Source organism: Chiloscyllium punctatum, chromosome 32 (assembly GCF_047496795.1).
Source record: "Chiloscyllium punctatum isolate Juve2018m chromosome 32, sChiPun1.3, whole genome shotgun sequence".
In the NCBI taxonomy this organism is placed as follows: Eukaryota; Metazoa; Chordata; class Chondrichthyes; order Orectolobiformes; family Hemiscylliidae; genus Chiloscyllium; species Chiloscyllium punctatum.
The window spans coordinates 66,814,225-66,829,095 of record NC_092770.1 but is presented as its reverse complement, the minus strand read 5'-3'; the positions used below and the strand labels follow the sequence as shown (position 1 = coordinate 66,829,095).

Below are 14,871 nucleotides of genomic sequence, written 5' to 3'. Positions count from 1 at the left end.
CAATTGGATTTGGCATGATTTACTGGCTGGAAATGGCCATGGTCAGTTGTTTGGACATTTCTGTACCTTATATGGGGTGGGAAAAGGACTTATTTGTCTCAATTTTGAACCTAAGTGGTATCCCTACTGTTGTGGGTATTGTACTGGAATGTTGCAAACAAAAGTGTAAAACATAGTTCAACAGGGCACTGAAGATTCGAGACAACGTCTGAAGCTATAAGAGGGAAGTCTTTTTTTTGTTCAACGTCGCAATGTGTTATGTTTTGAGGAAAAAACAAATACTCCCAGCAATGTTGATAATAAGTGCACTAATGCACAGTAGAAATTGTGTTCTATCTCTGAACGAACAGACCCTGTGAACACATGGCTTCTTCAACACAATCAAAAATGCTCTCTCACAGAATGAACACCACTATATGTAGTTGCAAATTATTGGTGTTTAGGTTATCTCTGTGTCTTTGTTCCTGTCCACCTGCATATTTATTTCATACTCAGTTATTTTTCTTCCACAAATGTGCCTTATTTCAGCTGGCACTTCTGAATCCATTGTAATGATTCATTAATAATTGCAACCTAAATGGAGATTTAAAAGATGAATAGAGAAAAGTTGTATCAATTTCCGCTCCAGTTTCTTTCACATAGTACCAATGCCCATTGGACATCACTTACACAAACCTGACAATTAACAGCTTGATTTGTACCAAAATGTTGAGTGGGGCTAGTATTGAGTCAGAATGTTCTATAGAAGGGCAAGAGTAAGATTTAATTTATAATTATAAGAAATTGCAATTGTGGTGATCTGGGATGATATATCACAAAGTGAATGAACATAAATCTCTAATTGAAATGTACTGTAATGGGCAGTTCATGCACAATAATGTAAAAACTTAAAACTTTTCTTTAGTTTTGCAGAAATCATAATTACCAGATGGATGGAACTGGAAAAGATATTTAATGAAAGTTTATAGCATAAAAAGCAGTCAAATATAATTTTATCAGCTCAAACATTGAGGAAATACATAGCACCTCCAACATGGTAATACTCCTATCTTTCAGATGACATTTTAAGATGCTCTCTTGGGTGGATGTAAAATATTATATGACATTGTTCCAAAGAGTTCTAGCACATGCCTTGGTCAATAGTTAGTTATTCTTTATTCATATGGTAAAATGAAACTTGAGTATTGCTGGAGTTTTTTTTAATGCTTCCATTCTATGTGCAAGTCCAACATTATTGGCCATTCCTAATTGCCTTTCAGAAAACGTTGAATGTCTTTCTTGAATTGCTGAAATCCATTCTGTAGCAGCTATTGTCTTGCACACGTTAGAAGAGACACAAGAGTGCCAAATTTCAAATTGAGAAACAACTTGTATTTGTTCTGATCCCAGCCAATGGCAATACTGACCAACCCAAATCTCAGGATGAAACCTAGCTTGATTAACTATTCCTTAACTTTTGCTTTTATTCATTTACGGTGATTACTCACTGATCTGCCAATGTTCTTGAACTACATAACGCCAGTTTATTGCGCAAAGAAATAAAATATTTATAAACTATAACATGGTTGACATGAGCAAAACCAAGTTTCAGCCTGTTTCTCGGCAGAGTCCTTTTCCAGATACTCAATCTCCAAGTGTCTTTCCTATCTAAATTCTTTAATTCCTTACTTAACTGTTTCCAGTTTGATGGTCTGACTACTGCTATTTTTTTCAGTTCTACACAAATTTTCTCCACTTGGAGACTTCCCAAAATCAACCTGACCTTCTACTGGGTCAAACTGTTCTTGTGAACTGAAACCTACCACTAGCACTTGGTGTGTTCTATGATCACAAGAGTCCCTTATAGTCAGCACTTCGTCAATTGACAGCACAGGTATCCTGCATTTAATTTCCAAGCAGGTGTGCAATTAAAATTGTTTCTTTAGATCACTGTTTCAAATAACCTTCTGACCTATTTTCTAAAAAAAATTCACTGAGAAAAAGATTGGGGAATGATTGTTTGGGCAAATCAGCTCTGTTTGGGGTTTAAAATGTTGCCATAGAGAACTGTTACATTATTTGCATTTATTTAGTTCAAAAACAGCTCAATGTCTATGAATTTTTCTTTTTTCTCAAGAAGAACAGGTCACTGCATATATACATTTAAGTAGCTCTGTGTGCATAAATGAGCCAAATTATAAGCTTGACTGGTAACCTAAATAGGTTGCTGCTGTAATTCTTCAGTCATTCAGGACTCTTCAGGAAGTGGTATCTATCATAGATTCACATCTAACATTAGGAATTATTATCTGACTTTTGCAACAATGCGCTTAAATATGGAGGGAATTCCATCTGTTATGATCAGCAATGTGAAATTGCTATTTGATTTATTCCTTAACCACAATTACTATTTGAAGAGTAGGGTAGCTTATCTAGTCATTATCTCACAGCTGATTGCTGTGTACAAATTAACTTGCATGTTTTCACCCAATTACAGTTCAAATGTACTTTATTGGCTTTGAAACACTTTAGATCGTTATGAGGCCATGAAAAGCACAGTGGAAACTACATAGAATACTGACTATTTTCAAGTGAATTCAGACTTTTGGCCCCAAAATTCTTCATTTTTCATGTTGCAGGAGGCTGGAAGAACACAGCAAGCCAGGGCTGCATCAGGGGATGGAAAAGTCAATATTTTGGGGGTAACCCTTCTTCAGGACTTGGGGGGCAGGAGCCTGGAAGAACACAGCAAGCTAGGCAGCATTCATCAACTGCCAAGACTGCTCTGGTCAGCGGTTCATCACTTCCCAAAAATCCATGTATATTTCAATCCCTTGAAAGTATTACTTGTATAAAAGCAATCTGCTACACTTTATTTGACAAATATTCCTGTCTAAATAAGTACAGTAGAATAGAATATGCAGCTCATAAATAGGCCTTTCAGTCCAGCTAGACTTTGTTGTTTTTCCATCAATTCCATTTTCCTCCTTCTCTCTTTTGGGCATCCTTTTCTACAGCCTCAAATCTATCTTTCCAAAAAGCAGACCTTTTCTCTCCAGCATTGATCCTGGAACAGTGAATGTGTAGGAATGTTTGAGCTGATTGCAGAGGACAGATTCAGTTGGACCAGTCCACACACAGGACCTGAGTCCACTTCATTGCTTTCAGATCTGCCTACTTCCTGGCCTTCCCTGTTCCCCAGACACACCGATGACTGACTGTTTCACTGGCAGGAATACCCCAGTTGCAACATTTCTGAACGTTTTCAGAATTCAGCCACCTATCTCTGTCCCCATTTTTACGGTTTAGGCAAATGCACTCTTTCCTTTAAGAACCACTTCACTAAGATTTTTTAAAAACCTGCCTAATCTAGCTTTTATGTACAAGTTCCTTGTCCGAAGTGGTTAGGAGGAGTTGCAGCATTCAAGCGTTCCCTGTGACCTAGTTATTTTTATGACATTCATGATCAGTACAGAATGTGCTGCCGAGACCGCTATGCAAAGGAGTGGATTACAAAACTCAGGAAAAGCCAAAACCAGGCACAGTTTCTGTACGAAAGTTGCTGGATTTTGGGTGCTAACGATATGGAGTTTCCTGTGATATTCTTGTCTCTTTTTGAAAGCATCTAACTTCTTTGCCTTAGCCACTTAAAACAATGTAAAACCGAGAAAATGTTTCCCAGTGGTGGCACAGTGGTTAGCACTGCTGCCTCACAGCGCCAGAGACCCGAGTTCAATTCCCGCCTCAGGCGACTGACCGTGTGGAGTTTGCACATTCTCCCCGTGTCTGCGTGGGTTTCCTCCGGATGGTCAGGTTTCCTCCCACAATCCAAAACTCTGCAGGTTAGGTGAATTGGTCATGCTAAATTGCCCATAGTGTTAGGTGAAGTGGTAGTTGTAGGGGAATAAGTCTGGGTGGGTTGTGCTTCGGGGGGTCGGTGTGGACTTGTTGGGTCGAAGAGCCTGTTTCCACACTGTAAGTAATCTAATCTAATCTAATGTAGGAAAGAATATAACTAGGGGTTGTCAATACAAGATAGTCGATGGGAAGTCCAATAGAAGACTTCTTTACTCAAAAGAATGTGAACATGCTGCCAAATGGTGTACTTGATGTGAATAGTATAGGTGCCGTTTAGGAGAAACTAAACAAATAAAGGAGGGAAAAGGCTATAATAGGGTAGATACGGGTGAGGAAAGATGGGGGGAGGCTGAAGGGAAGAATCAGCATGGATGAGTTGCAGAAAATGACCTGTTTTTGTGCCTTGTAACCAATGTTATTCCATTTATTTAATTAAAAATGTCAAACGTTTTGAAAAACAGATACATACTATTTACTGCATTATCCTATTTATTCTTTGTATCATCTTTTTTAAAAATTCAGTTTGATTAAGAATGATTTTGTCTTATGCATAGTATTGTATGATACTTTCTGTTCCTCCATTTTTTTTCACTGCTAATATGGATTTCTATATCATTCCTGATGTTAAGCCGTTAAACTAATAATTTACACTTGATGTTGCTTCTCCATTTTTGTATAGAGGAACTACATTACCTGTGCACAAGCCCTCTGATACTATCCCATCTTCAAAGTAATTTTGCCTCTGCTGTACCCGACCCAGTCATGAGTTTGTTATGAGCTGAACCTGGAATTTTGACTGATTCTAGTTTTATAGCCTTTCAATTACTTTCTCCCATTCTATCCCAATTGTAGTTACCTTTTTAAACTCATTTTTCCATTACCATCTTCAATAAAAACTGAGGCAAAGTAGGTATCCAACTTGTTGTTTTGAAGACTGCATCAACATTTTAAATTATTTACTTTTTTAAAAAATGGATATTAATTAATTTATCTTTATGCTCTCTGACTTTATTTGACCACTGGACCTTTTTGTTATCCCTGTTCTTTTTTTAAGTGTTAAAAGCAATTTTCCATTCTCACATCATGGTAAAACTAATTGTAAATCTGAATTTGAGTCATTGTTTCCAGTAGTTTTGTTTCAGTCAAGATAAAGCGCAGTGCTATTATGATTTGGTTGTTGAATGGTGTTGAAGTTGTTTCTGTACAGTTTAGGGCCTTGAATATGAACATCTGTACCTTCTGCCAAATGCAAGTGAGAGGTGTTGTTAGTGAGGGCTGCAGCTTCATGGCCCATTCTGCATACAACACTTGACCAATCAGAGTTAACTTGCCTATCAGTTCCCTTTTCTCATGAAGTATAAATTGTTGGCCCATTTGAATTTTCTTGCATCTGTCTTGATTAGCACAAAATGAAAAGCTTCAAAAGCATACCGTTTATTCACCAGTTTGTTTTATTTCATGAATTGAAACTTAATTCTATTCTAATGCTAATTAGACACGCAAAGCTTGCATCGATTCTATTATATATTGAATTTATAATCATTTACTTTTACCCAAATATACTTAGACAGTACTGAAAACAGCAAATGCTGGAGATCACAGCAGGTCAAACATCATCCACGGAGAGACAGCAAGCTAACTTTTCGTGCCTAGATGAACTGAACTGTGCTATAATTTGGGGAGGTTGTAGTGGCTGTAGGGTGCTGGTGGAGAAGAGATGTTGATAGTTCAGATTAAGTGATCAGAATGTGGGAATGGCAGAACGATGGTGTGCCTCCTGCCAAATTTGAAAGGACAGACAGTCCCACTGGGATGGAGGGAGGGGAGAGAGGACATGATAATAGAAAGGAATAAGCTAAACAAAAGGGAAAAAAATGGGGAGTTGCTTCACAATGTGAAGGTGTTGAACTCAATTCTGGAAGGCTGTAAAGTGCCTAATCTGAAGGTGAGATGTTATTCCTCCATTTTACACCGTGATTCACTGGACTATTGCCGCATGCCCAGGACAGACAAGTGGGCATGCGAGCAGGACGTTATGTTAAAATGACCAGCTGGGGGAAAGTCAGAGTCATACTTGTGCACAGACGGAGGATTTCCCCAAAGCAGTCACTCAGTCGGTGTTTGGTTTCTCCAATGTAGAGTAGGTTGCATTGTGTCCAGTGGATACAATACACAAGATTGGAGGAGGTACAGATGAAATGCTGCTTCATCTGAAAAGACTGTTTAGGCTCTTGAATGTTGAGCAGGGAGGAAGTGAAGGGGCAGGTGTTGCACATCCTGCAGTTATGTGAGAAAGTACTGTAGGGAGGGTGGATGGTGTTTGTGCTTATAAAATGGAATAGGGTGTCCCAGAGGGACCCATCCCTGCGAAATGCTTACACTGTGACCATGTATGCTTCAGTGTGCACCAGAACTTGCATTTTTATTGGGTATTTAATGTGACATAATGTCCCAAAGAGCTGCAAGGAGAGTAACGAGATAAGAGTTGACACAATCAAAGAATGAGATGTTAGTGCAGGTGACAAGATGCTCGATCGTATAGGCAGTATCTTAAACAAGAAGTGAGACTAGATGCCACAATGGGTTTTGGAAGGGAATTCTTGAGTTTAGAGCTTTACAAGTGATACAAGAGGCCAGAGCGGAGTGTGACAGAGCTTGAAAGACTGTTGGGCTGGAGGAGGATAGATTCAGAGAAAGGTGAAAACATATGGATTAGAATATATTCCAACAATTAGTTCACACCCAATTAACCCTTAATTAACATATCCATCACTTGTTCCCTCATTTGATTTGTTCCAGCATTTCTTCAGACCATATTAGATGATAGCAGGTGCTCTCTGGATACCATGGATGAAGGAATGGGATGTGTTGCTTTGGATTTCCATGTGGTCAGAGCAATGAAGTGCAAGTAAACTTGTCATATTCACCAGTTTGTAGTGTATACTGTTCATAGTTTGACAAAAAGGTTCACGTTGAACAATTTATTTCACTCTGACTCTAATAATGATTGTGTGAGAAGCAAACACGTTTGCCATCATATGACAGATTATGCTCTTTTTGAAGTTTAGAGTGGGAGAGTTTGTCAGAACAGAATAGAGACAACATTTAACAATACCTAATTTTGTTGTACTTTATTGCTGAGCAGTAGAAGTTGTTGAGGTGTTGTTCCTAACCACTGACTTTTTTTGACTTTTAATGAGTGCTTTTCAAAAGAAGAGTCACTGAATATGTAGCAAGACTTGATGTTTTCTCCAATGATCATTTAAATGTAAATAGATTTTGGCAGTTGATGAAAACAAGATTAAAATGAAGGAGGCCAATTACACTTGTAAAGTGGAACTTCAGTTCGTGCATTATTGATGGAGATGGCTCAGCTGCAAAAGAACAAATACACTGGGGTGCCTCTTATTGTATATAAATGACTTTTTTGTCTGTACAAAAAATGTTTTATTAAAACGCTCCCCTAAATATTTATATAGAAAAGATCAGAGTGCTTACTTCATAAAGGACTGCAAGAGCAATGTTTTAATCTTCACAGCTAAACTGGTTTAATGTTTGCACTGGTTTGTATAAAGACAACAGAGGAGGAGGTATAATGGTAAAGGTATGACCATTAAATATTGAAGAGCTTTAAAATGAAATTTTTGTACAGTTGCGACTATGGTGATGCTATTGACATGAACAGATATGGGAGGCCGATGGGTTGCACACCTTTGGTTGTGTGAAGAATAAATATCATGGATGAGTTTGAGTCTGATTTCACTTTGTGATTTTCATGTAATACTATGGATGGTATAGATATAAAATTGTCAATATTTGCTGATCTGAAAATGCTTCTGGAAGTGATTGTGAACAGGATTCATGCATTGTTGTATCATCCAATTTCTCCTTTGGCCTGGATTGAAAGTTCCAATTGTCTTATGTTGTCATTATCAAACATTGGTGGCTTGTAGTTGACATAGTGACGTTGCCAGTTTTCCTTTCTGTAATGAGTCCGTGCTTATCTAATCAATAGTAATAGAGGAGAAATCACTCGTAAATCTGAATTAGCAGAGGAATCTTTCTTACACACAGTTTCTTGCCTGATAGCAATAGATATTATTTACATTGTGGGTGTAAGTTTGCTTGCAGAGCTGGAAGGTTCATTTTCAGATGTTTTGTCACCATACTAGGTAACATCTTCAATGAGCCTCCAGACGAAGCACTGCTGATGTTTCCTGCTTTCTATTTATATGTTTGAGTTTCCTTGGGTTGGTGATGTCATTTCCTGTGGTGATGTCATTTCCTATGGCAATGTCATTACCTGTCTTTTTCTCAGGAGGTGGTAACCAACCCAAGGAAACCCAAACATATGAATAGAAAGCAGGAAACATCTGCAGCGCTTCGTCCGGAAGCTCACTGAAAATGTTACCTAGTATGGTGACGAAACATCTGAAAATGAACCTTCCAGCTCAGCGAACAAACCTACATCCAGAACCTCAACCTGAGCTACAAATCTTCTCAAAACTCACTATTTACATTGCCTAACTATTATTAAGACTAGCAGGAGCCAGAGACTAGCATGTCTCCATCAGGTTCTCCTGCCTCTTCTCCAGTGGAGCTTAAAGCAGCTTTAACATTTACCTGGTTGCGAACCATTACCCATGCAACATCAATGCCACCAAATCATTATAGCACAGAAGGGGGCCATTTGGCTAGCTGTGCTTGCACTGGCTCTTCAAATGAAAATCATTACCTAGTGCCAATCTTCTCCATTCCCACCACACTCTTGCGCAATATTTCTATCAAAGTAATCACCCATTGCCCTCTTAAATGCCTCCGTTGAACCCGCCTCCACCACACTTCCATACAGTACACTCCTTGCTCTAACTACTCGTGAGAAAAAGTTTTTCTCACATTACCCTTGCTGCTTTTGGACATCACTTTAAAACTGTGCCCTCTGGTTCTTGCTTCTTTTATGAGTGGAAACAGCTTCTCTCTATCCAGCCTAATGCTGATTTTGAAAATGTCTATCAAATCTCTCTTCAGCCACCATCTCTCTCAGGAGAACAATGGCAATTTCTTCAATCTATCCTCATAATTAAAGGTACTTATTCCTGGTACCTTTCTTGTGAATTGCTTCTGCATTGTCTCCAGTGCATTCGCATCTTCCTATAATGTGGTGCCACAACTGCACGAGGTCTAACAAGTGTCTTATACAAGTTCAACATCATGGCAGCATGGTAGCTCAGTGATTAGCACTCTGCCTCACAGCTCCAGGGACCCAGGCTCAATTCTAGCCTTGGTCGACTGTCTGTGTAGAGTTTGCACATTCTCCCCATGGTCTGTGTGTGTTTCTTCCAGGTGCTCCCGCATACTCCCACAGTCCAGAGGTGTATGTGTTATATAGTTTAGCCATGCTAAATTGTCAATCGTGTCCATGGATATGCAGGCTAGATGGGTTAGCTATAGGAAATGCAGGGTTACGGGGATAAGGTAGGGGGCAAGGTTGAGTGGGCTGCTCTTTGGAGGGCCGCTGTGGACTCGATGGGCCAAATGGCCTACTTCTACATGATAGGGATTCTAAGATCACCACTTGCTCTTATACTCTGCACCCCTATTCGTAAAATCAAGAACACTGTATGCTTTATTAATATCTCCCCACCTGTATATGTACACCCAGGTCCTCCTAAGCATGTACCCCCTTTAGAATTGTACCTCCTATTTTGTTTTGTCTTTAAGTATTGTTCCTACCATGTGTGCCACTTCATAGTCTCTACATACTACCTATCTGTCCACTCCAACCTGTCAGAGTCTTTTTGGACTTCCACGTTATCTTCCACACAGTTTATAATTCTATTCAAGGTTCACGTCATCTGCAATTTTTGAAATTGTCCCCTGCACACTGAGATCAAGATTATTAATGTAATACATATCAGGAAAGACAAGGGTTCCAGTGTGGACCACTGAGGAACTCAACTAAATATTGGTCTCTAATCAACTCTACTCCTTTAACTTTTTTTTAGATGCCAACAGAAGATTTTGGGATTTCCCTTTACCGGATTTGCTAGTCCTTTCTTAATGTGAGTCAGTGTGGGAACAGTGAAGAGCAGGAGAGTGCTAGTATCTGGAACAGGGTGTTATGCTATTGGTAACCTAGTTGACTACAAAGTGCCTTCCCCACAACAACGCCAAATCAAGGCCTACAATCTCTATGCATGCGTATTCAAACTTTTATCAGTGGAAAGCTATGATTGGGAATCACTGTCTTGTTATCCCTTTGTGCTTTATCCCTGCAGCTCTGTATCATCAGAGGTAAGCCATTCAGTCCCTAAAGCCTAATATGTCATTTAATTAGATCTTGTTTGAACTGTCTCTTGTTTTTATTGACTGACTTTGGTTCATTCCTGGGACCATTCTTGTAAATCACTTCTCACCTTGGCTCCATATCCTTGAACGTACTTGCCTAATGAAAAACTACCAATCGCAGTTTTGAAATGTTCAATTCCTAGGCACACCAGCTTTTTCAAAGAGGAAATACTCCTTCAAACTTTCAATGAAAAAGTGCTATCTGATTTCACCTCTAAACAACTGACTAATGTCAAATTCATGACGTGCTGTTCTGGGGTTTGCCCCCAGAAAAATTCAGAAAGGAAATACCTTTCCTTATTAAATTAGATTACTTTACAGTGTGGAAACAGGCCCTTCGGCCCAACAAGTCCACACTGACCCACTGAAGCGCAACCCACCCATACCCCTACATTTACCCCTTACCTAACACTACGAACAATTTAGCATGGCCAATTCACCTGACCTGCACATCTTTGGACTGTGGGAGGAAACCGGAGCACCCGGAGGAAACCCACGCAGACACGGGGAGAACGGGCAAACTCCATACAGTCAATCACCTGAGGCGGGAATTGAACCCGGGTCTCTGGCGCTGTGAGGCAGCAGTGCTAACCACTTTACCACTGTGCCGCCCATTGCCACCGTGCTGCCCATATCTCTTTCCTCTATCTCTTTTTTTAATTCTTCAATTCCTGAACACCTCACATAGATCATTCCATGTATATTCCAGAAAATGCAAGCCTACAAATTCTTACAGATTAGCCATTCATCTTCTGTATAATTATGATCAATCCATGCTGCTACTTTTCTAATGCCCAAAATGTCTTTCCTGAGGTACAGTCCCCACAACTGAAGACCAATTGTAGCACCCAGAATGCCCCACTAGAATCAGTGATCTCGGTGTCACAGATGGGGTCTGGCTGGCCCAGTTACTATCATTCCTTTTGCTATATTTAGGCACTAAGCTGAAGAATCATTTGCATTGATGTATATACGTCCATTACTGCTTCCATTCTGAGAATTAAGTTTTTTAAAATATCAAAACTTTGCATTTAATTGTACTTGGTTCATACATTTATTTGTAATATCTGTTTTGGAATTTTGTATGCTTGCATGCAACATTAGTTTGAAAGTCCTGTCAGGATTTACTTTGAATTATTTGTGTTCCTTCGATTGAATCATAAGATTCACTAACAGTTTAAAATGACTCTAGACCGTCAGTGGTAATATAGTGCGGTGAACAACTGAACAGAAATTTTATAGTAAGTGCATTCAACACAGAAAGAGAACCTGTTCATTTTCCATTCAACTTTTGTAAGCATTCTGGTGCAGCACTTTTGCACATTAAAAGACATTTATAAATTGAATGCTTATTGAATCCCTTTATTCAATCACTGTAGCCATGGAAACATACCCAAGTTGCAACACATCAGTTTTCAGGCATGATCCGTCATGTTCCCAGTAAGGTTTTTATTTTATTCTTTGCATGTTGAATTTTGATGAGTGGCTCCACAATTCTGGCAGAAGTCAGTCATGGGCCAGCAAATGCAGTAAAGCTATCAAATACTTCTCTCTGCCTCATTACTTACACCCTTTCCCCATTAGCCCGTCCCAAGGAAAGCCACCGGTCAGCATCACCACTTCGAAAAGCCACCCAGGACGACCTACAAGATCCAACCCAAGCAGCATGTGAGTATTTGACAAACCACAACAGTGCAGTGCAGTGGAAGGGCTCATGCCATTCCTATCGTAGCATGTCCAAACCAGTTTCTGTAAGCCAATTCAGCTTTATTGCTTGCTTATTTTCTCTGTTTAACTGCTTCTATAGTTAAGTGAGTTCATTAATTAAGAGATTTTAATAGAAGATGCAAGTTATTTCTGTAGCTAATGAGCTGCAGCAGAAAGCACTTAAGGCTTGTTATTTTTCTTAATTGTGGAAATGCTTTTAAATCACATTTTAAAATTGCGCATGCACATCAAACTTTGACTGCGGTGAAATAGAAAGATTCACCACCACCAAATTTCCGTGTTATGTGATGTGTAATAACGTGAAACTGGCTTAAAAATACAGAAAATTGCCAAGTGTAAATTCCACCAATGATATTGAATCTTGTATATCTCTGTATTGGTCACACATTTATGGTGGACCATATTACCTCCTCTCGATGAGTGGAGCATCATTTCCTAACTTCCGAAAATGCCGGTAAAGCTCAATGGGGTCTGGTAGCGTTTGTATGGAGACAAAATAGTCGACTTGAACCCTGTCGTCACGGCTGAAAAACACCAGATATGAACAAACTTACAGAGATTAGAGCTGCACACTGTGGAATAACTTACACTCCTTGTGAATGTATAGTTGTTTTCATACTTGTCCCTTTATCACCTCCTGTTGCCTTATACAATGACCATCCCAGTTGTCATGGAACCAGACCTACTCTCCATGTTCCATGTAAATCTCTGTTTTGTTCTTTGCTGTCCTCCCCTTTTTCTTTTCCCGACTCCATTATTAGTTAAAAGCTGTCTATCTCTAGTGTTTTCCAGTTCTATTGATAGGTCATCATGAAGTTGGTTTTTCTCTCTCTATCAGATTCTGCCTATTTTTAGCATTTTCTGGTTTTATTCCTTCAGATTGCCAACATATGTAATATTTGCCTTTGTCTTTCCGAATTAGTTGTGGAGGCAGATGTTACCAGTTTAATTGATTTATCATTTACTCTATTCTAGAAGCTTCATCATTATCACATTTTATTCATATGCATTCACAGGATGTGGGCATTGCTGGCTAGGCCAGCATTCGTTGCCCATGCCTAATTGCCAAGAAGGCAATTAAAAGTCCTCTACATTACTGTGGATCTGGAGTCACATGTAGGCCGCACCAGGTGAGGATGGCAGATTTCCTTCCCTGAAGATTAGGCTACCAAATTCTGTGCACGTTTTTGATTTTGAACCAAATTCACCACATGGCAGTGACTCTTCAGTACCTGGTATCTCTGCAATGTGTTGCTAACTGGTGTTCTGAAATGTAAGATTGCTGCACTTTGAGATTTTCACTGCTTTTCTCCAGAAAGCTGCAGCAGCTGTGGCTGTTGGAGTTGATGTTGAGGAGAGTTCCCGCCTCAGGCGACTGTGTGGAGTTTGCACGTTCTCCCCATGTCTGCGTGGGTTTCCTCCGGGTGCTCCGGTTTCCTCCCACAGTCCAAAGATGTGCAGTTCAGGTGAATTGGCCATGCTAAATTGCCCGTAGTGTTAGGTAAGGGGTAAATGTAGGGGTATGGGTGGGTTGCACTTCGGCGGGTTGGTGTGGACTTGTTGGGCCGAAGGGCCTGTTTCCACACTGTAAGTAATCTAATGTAAGTAATCTAATCTAGAGAAGGATTAGGTGGGACAACTTCAAACATACACAGAGGTGAAGGCAGCCTCACTATATGGAGAGTCTTCATCTTTAAAATTGACATGAGGCCTGTGGGATGTTGCTTTGGGGAGGGTTGCAGCAGCAGAGAGCATAAGGCAGTTACATATTCCTTCCATGTTTGCAAAATGCCAGCTAATAAGTCTTGAGATATGTAGGCAGATGGTAAAGTAATGAGGAAACCATATCAAGTGTTTGAACAAAGAGATGATGACTGCCTCTAAATTGTCACTGTGCCCTTAAGTTCAAGCTTATTAACAAGACCATGTTTTTTTCTTTACAGCTGACAGTAAAGTTTGATACACATTATTTACTAATAATGGCACAGAAAGATACACAAAATTCCTGTGTTATGTGATGTGTAACAAAGGGATGCTGACTTCAAAATATAATACAGTTGCCAATTGAAAATATTCTACCAAAAATGATGAATCTCAAATGCCTGTGTATTGTTCGCAAATTTATGACAGACCACATTACTTCAGTTGGACAAATAAACCAAATGTTTTTCCTAACTTCAGAAAATGCTGAAAACACTCAATGGGGTCTGGTCCTGTTTCCTCATGTTACTTGTCTGATGTAATGGGTTAAGGGATAGCCAGGAATTGAATGACATTCACAGACGTCTAAGTGTACCTACTTCACTATCGATAACTTGAGACTTTATTCATAGAATACTGAAAGAGTGTAATTGTTACACTATCAAAGCTAACCTATTAATTGTGCAGACTGAGTTCCATAAATAAGCCACTGCTTTCATTGTTTGATTAATGAATGAACTTGTTCTAGTCCATCAATTGCTGCCTTCCTCTTCACCCTTTCTTTAAAACTCTTTTCACAAACCAACGAAGTCTGACGTGATTGCTCTGTTGTAATTTGATTTGAGTTGTGTTTCACTCCTGTGTATACTTTAGATGTAATTATAAAATAAACAACAGAAATGTTTGCTCTCAAAATTGGGAAGGGGTGAGGTGGGCTTTCTGCAAGTACACAATGTTCAGCAGTAATCGGTGTGCATAGATTTTTTTTTATTTGTTGGAGAAAAGGTAAAGCAGATGAAACATTGCTACATTTTATGATTTTTATGTACCTCATCATAGTTAGTGACGGTGAAATAGAGGTTGATATGTTTTTCTGTGATTGTCATAAAATTATGATGTGGAGGTGCTGGTGTTTGTTTGGGGTGGACAAAGTTAAAAATCACACAATGCCAGGTTATAGTCCAACAGGTTTATTTAGACGCACTAGCTTTGGAGTGCTGCTCCTTCAGGTATCTGTGGAGCAGGATCATGCGACAC

The 14,871-nt window shown here is 39.4% G+C and overlaps 1 protein-coding gene across 17 annotated transcripts in view; it reads left to right on the top strand.

Moving 5' to 3' along the window:
* Positions 1-14,871, top strand: part of yaf2 (YY1 associated factor 2) — a 174,001-nt gene that overhangs the window by 75,549 nt on the left and 83,581 nt on the right. For 7 of the 17 annotated variants that reach the window (XM_072552584.1, XM_072552590.1, XM_072552580.1 and 4 more), the window contains one exon: positions 11,770-11,853. The exons of 7 other annotated variants lie outside the window; for them this stretch is intronic. In XM_072552584.1, coding sequence (XP_072408685.1) covers positions 11,770-11,853 — 84 coding nt within the window. Of the gene's footprint in view, positions 1-9,842; positions 9,900-11,769; positions 11,854-14,871 lie in introns of all 17 variants that reach the window. 3 more of the 17 variants (XM_072552583.1, XM_072552577.1, XM_072552573.1) reach the window with 1 other exon arrangement.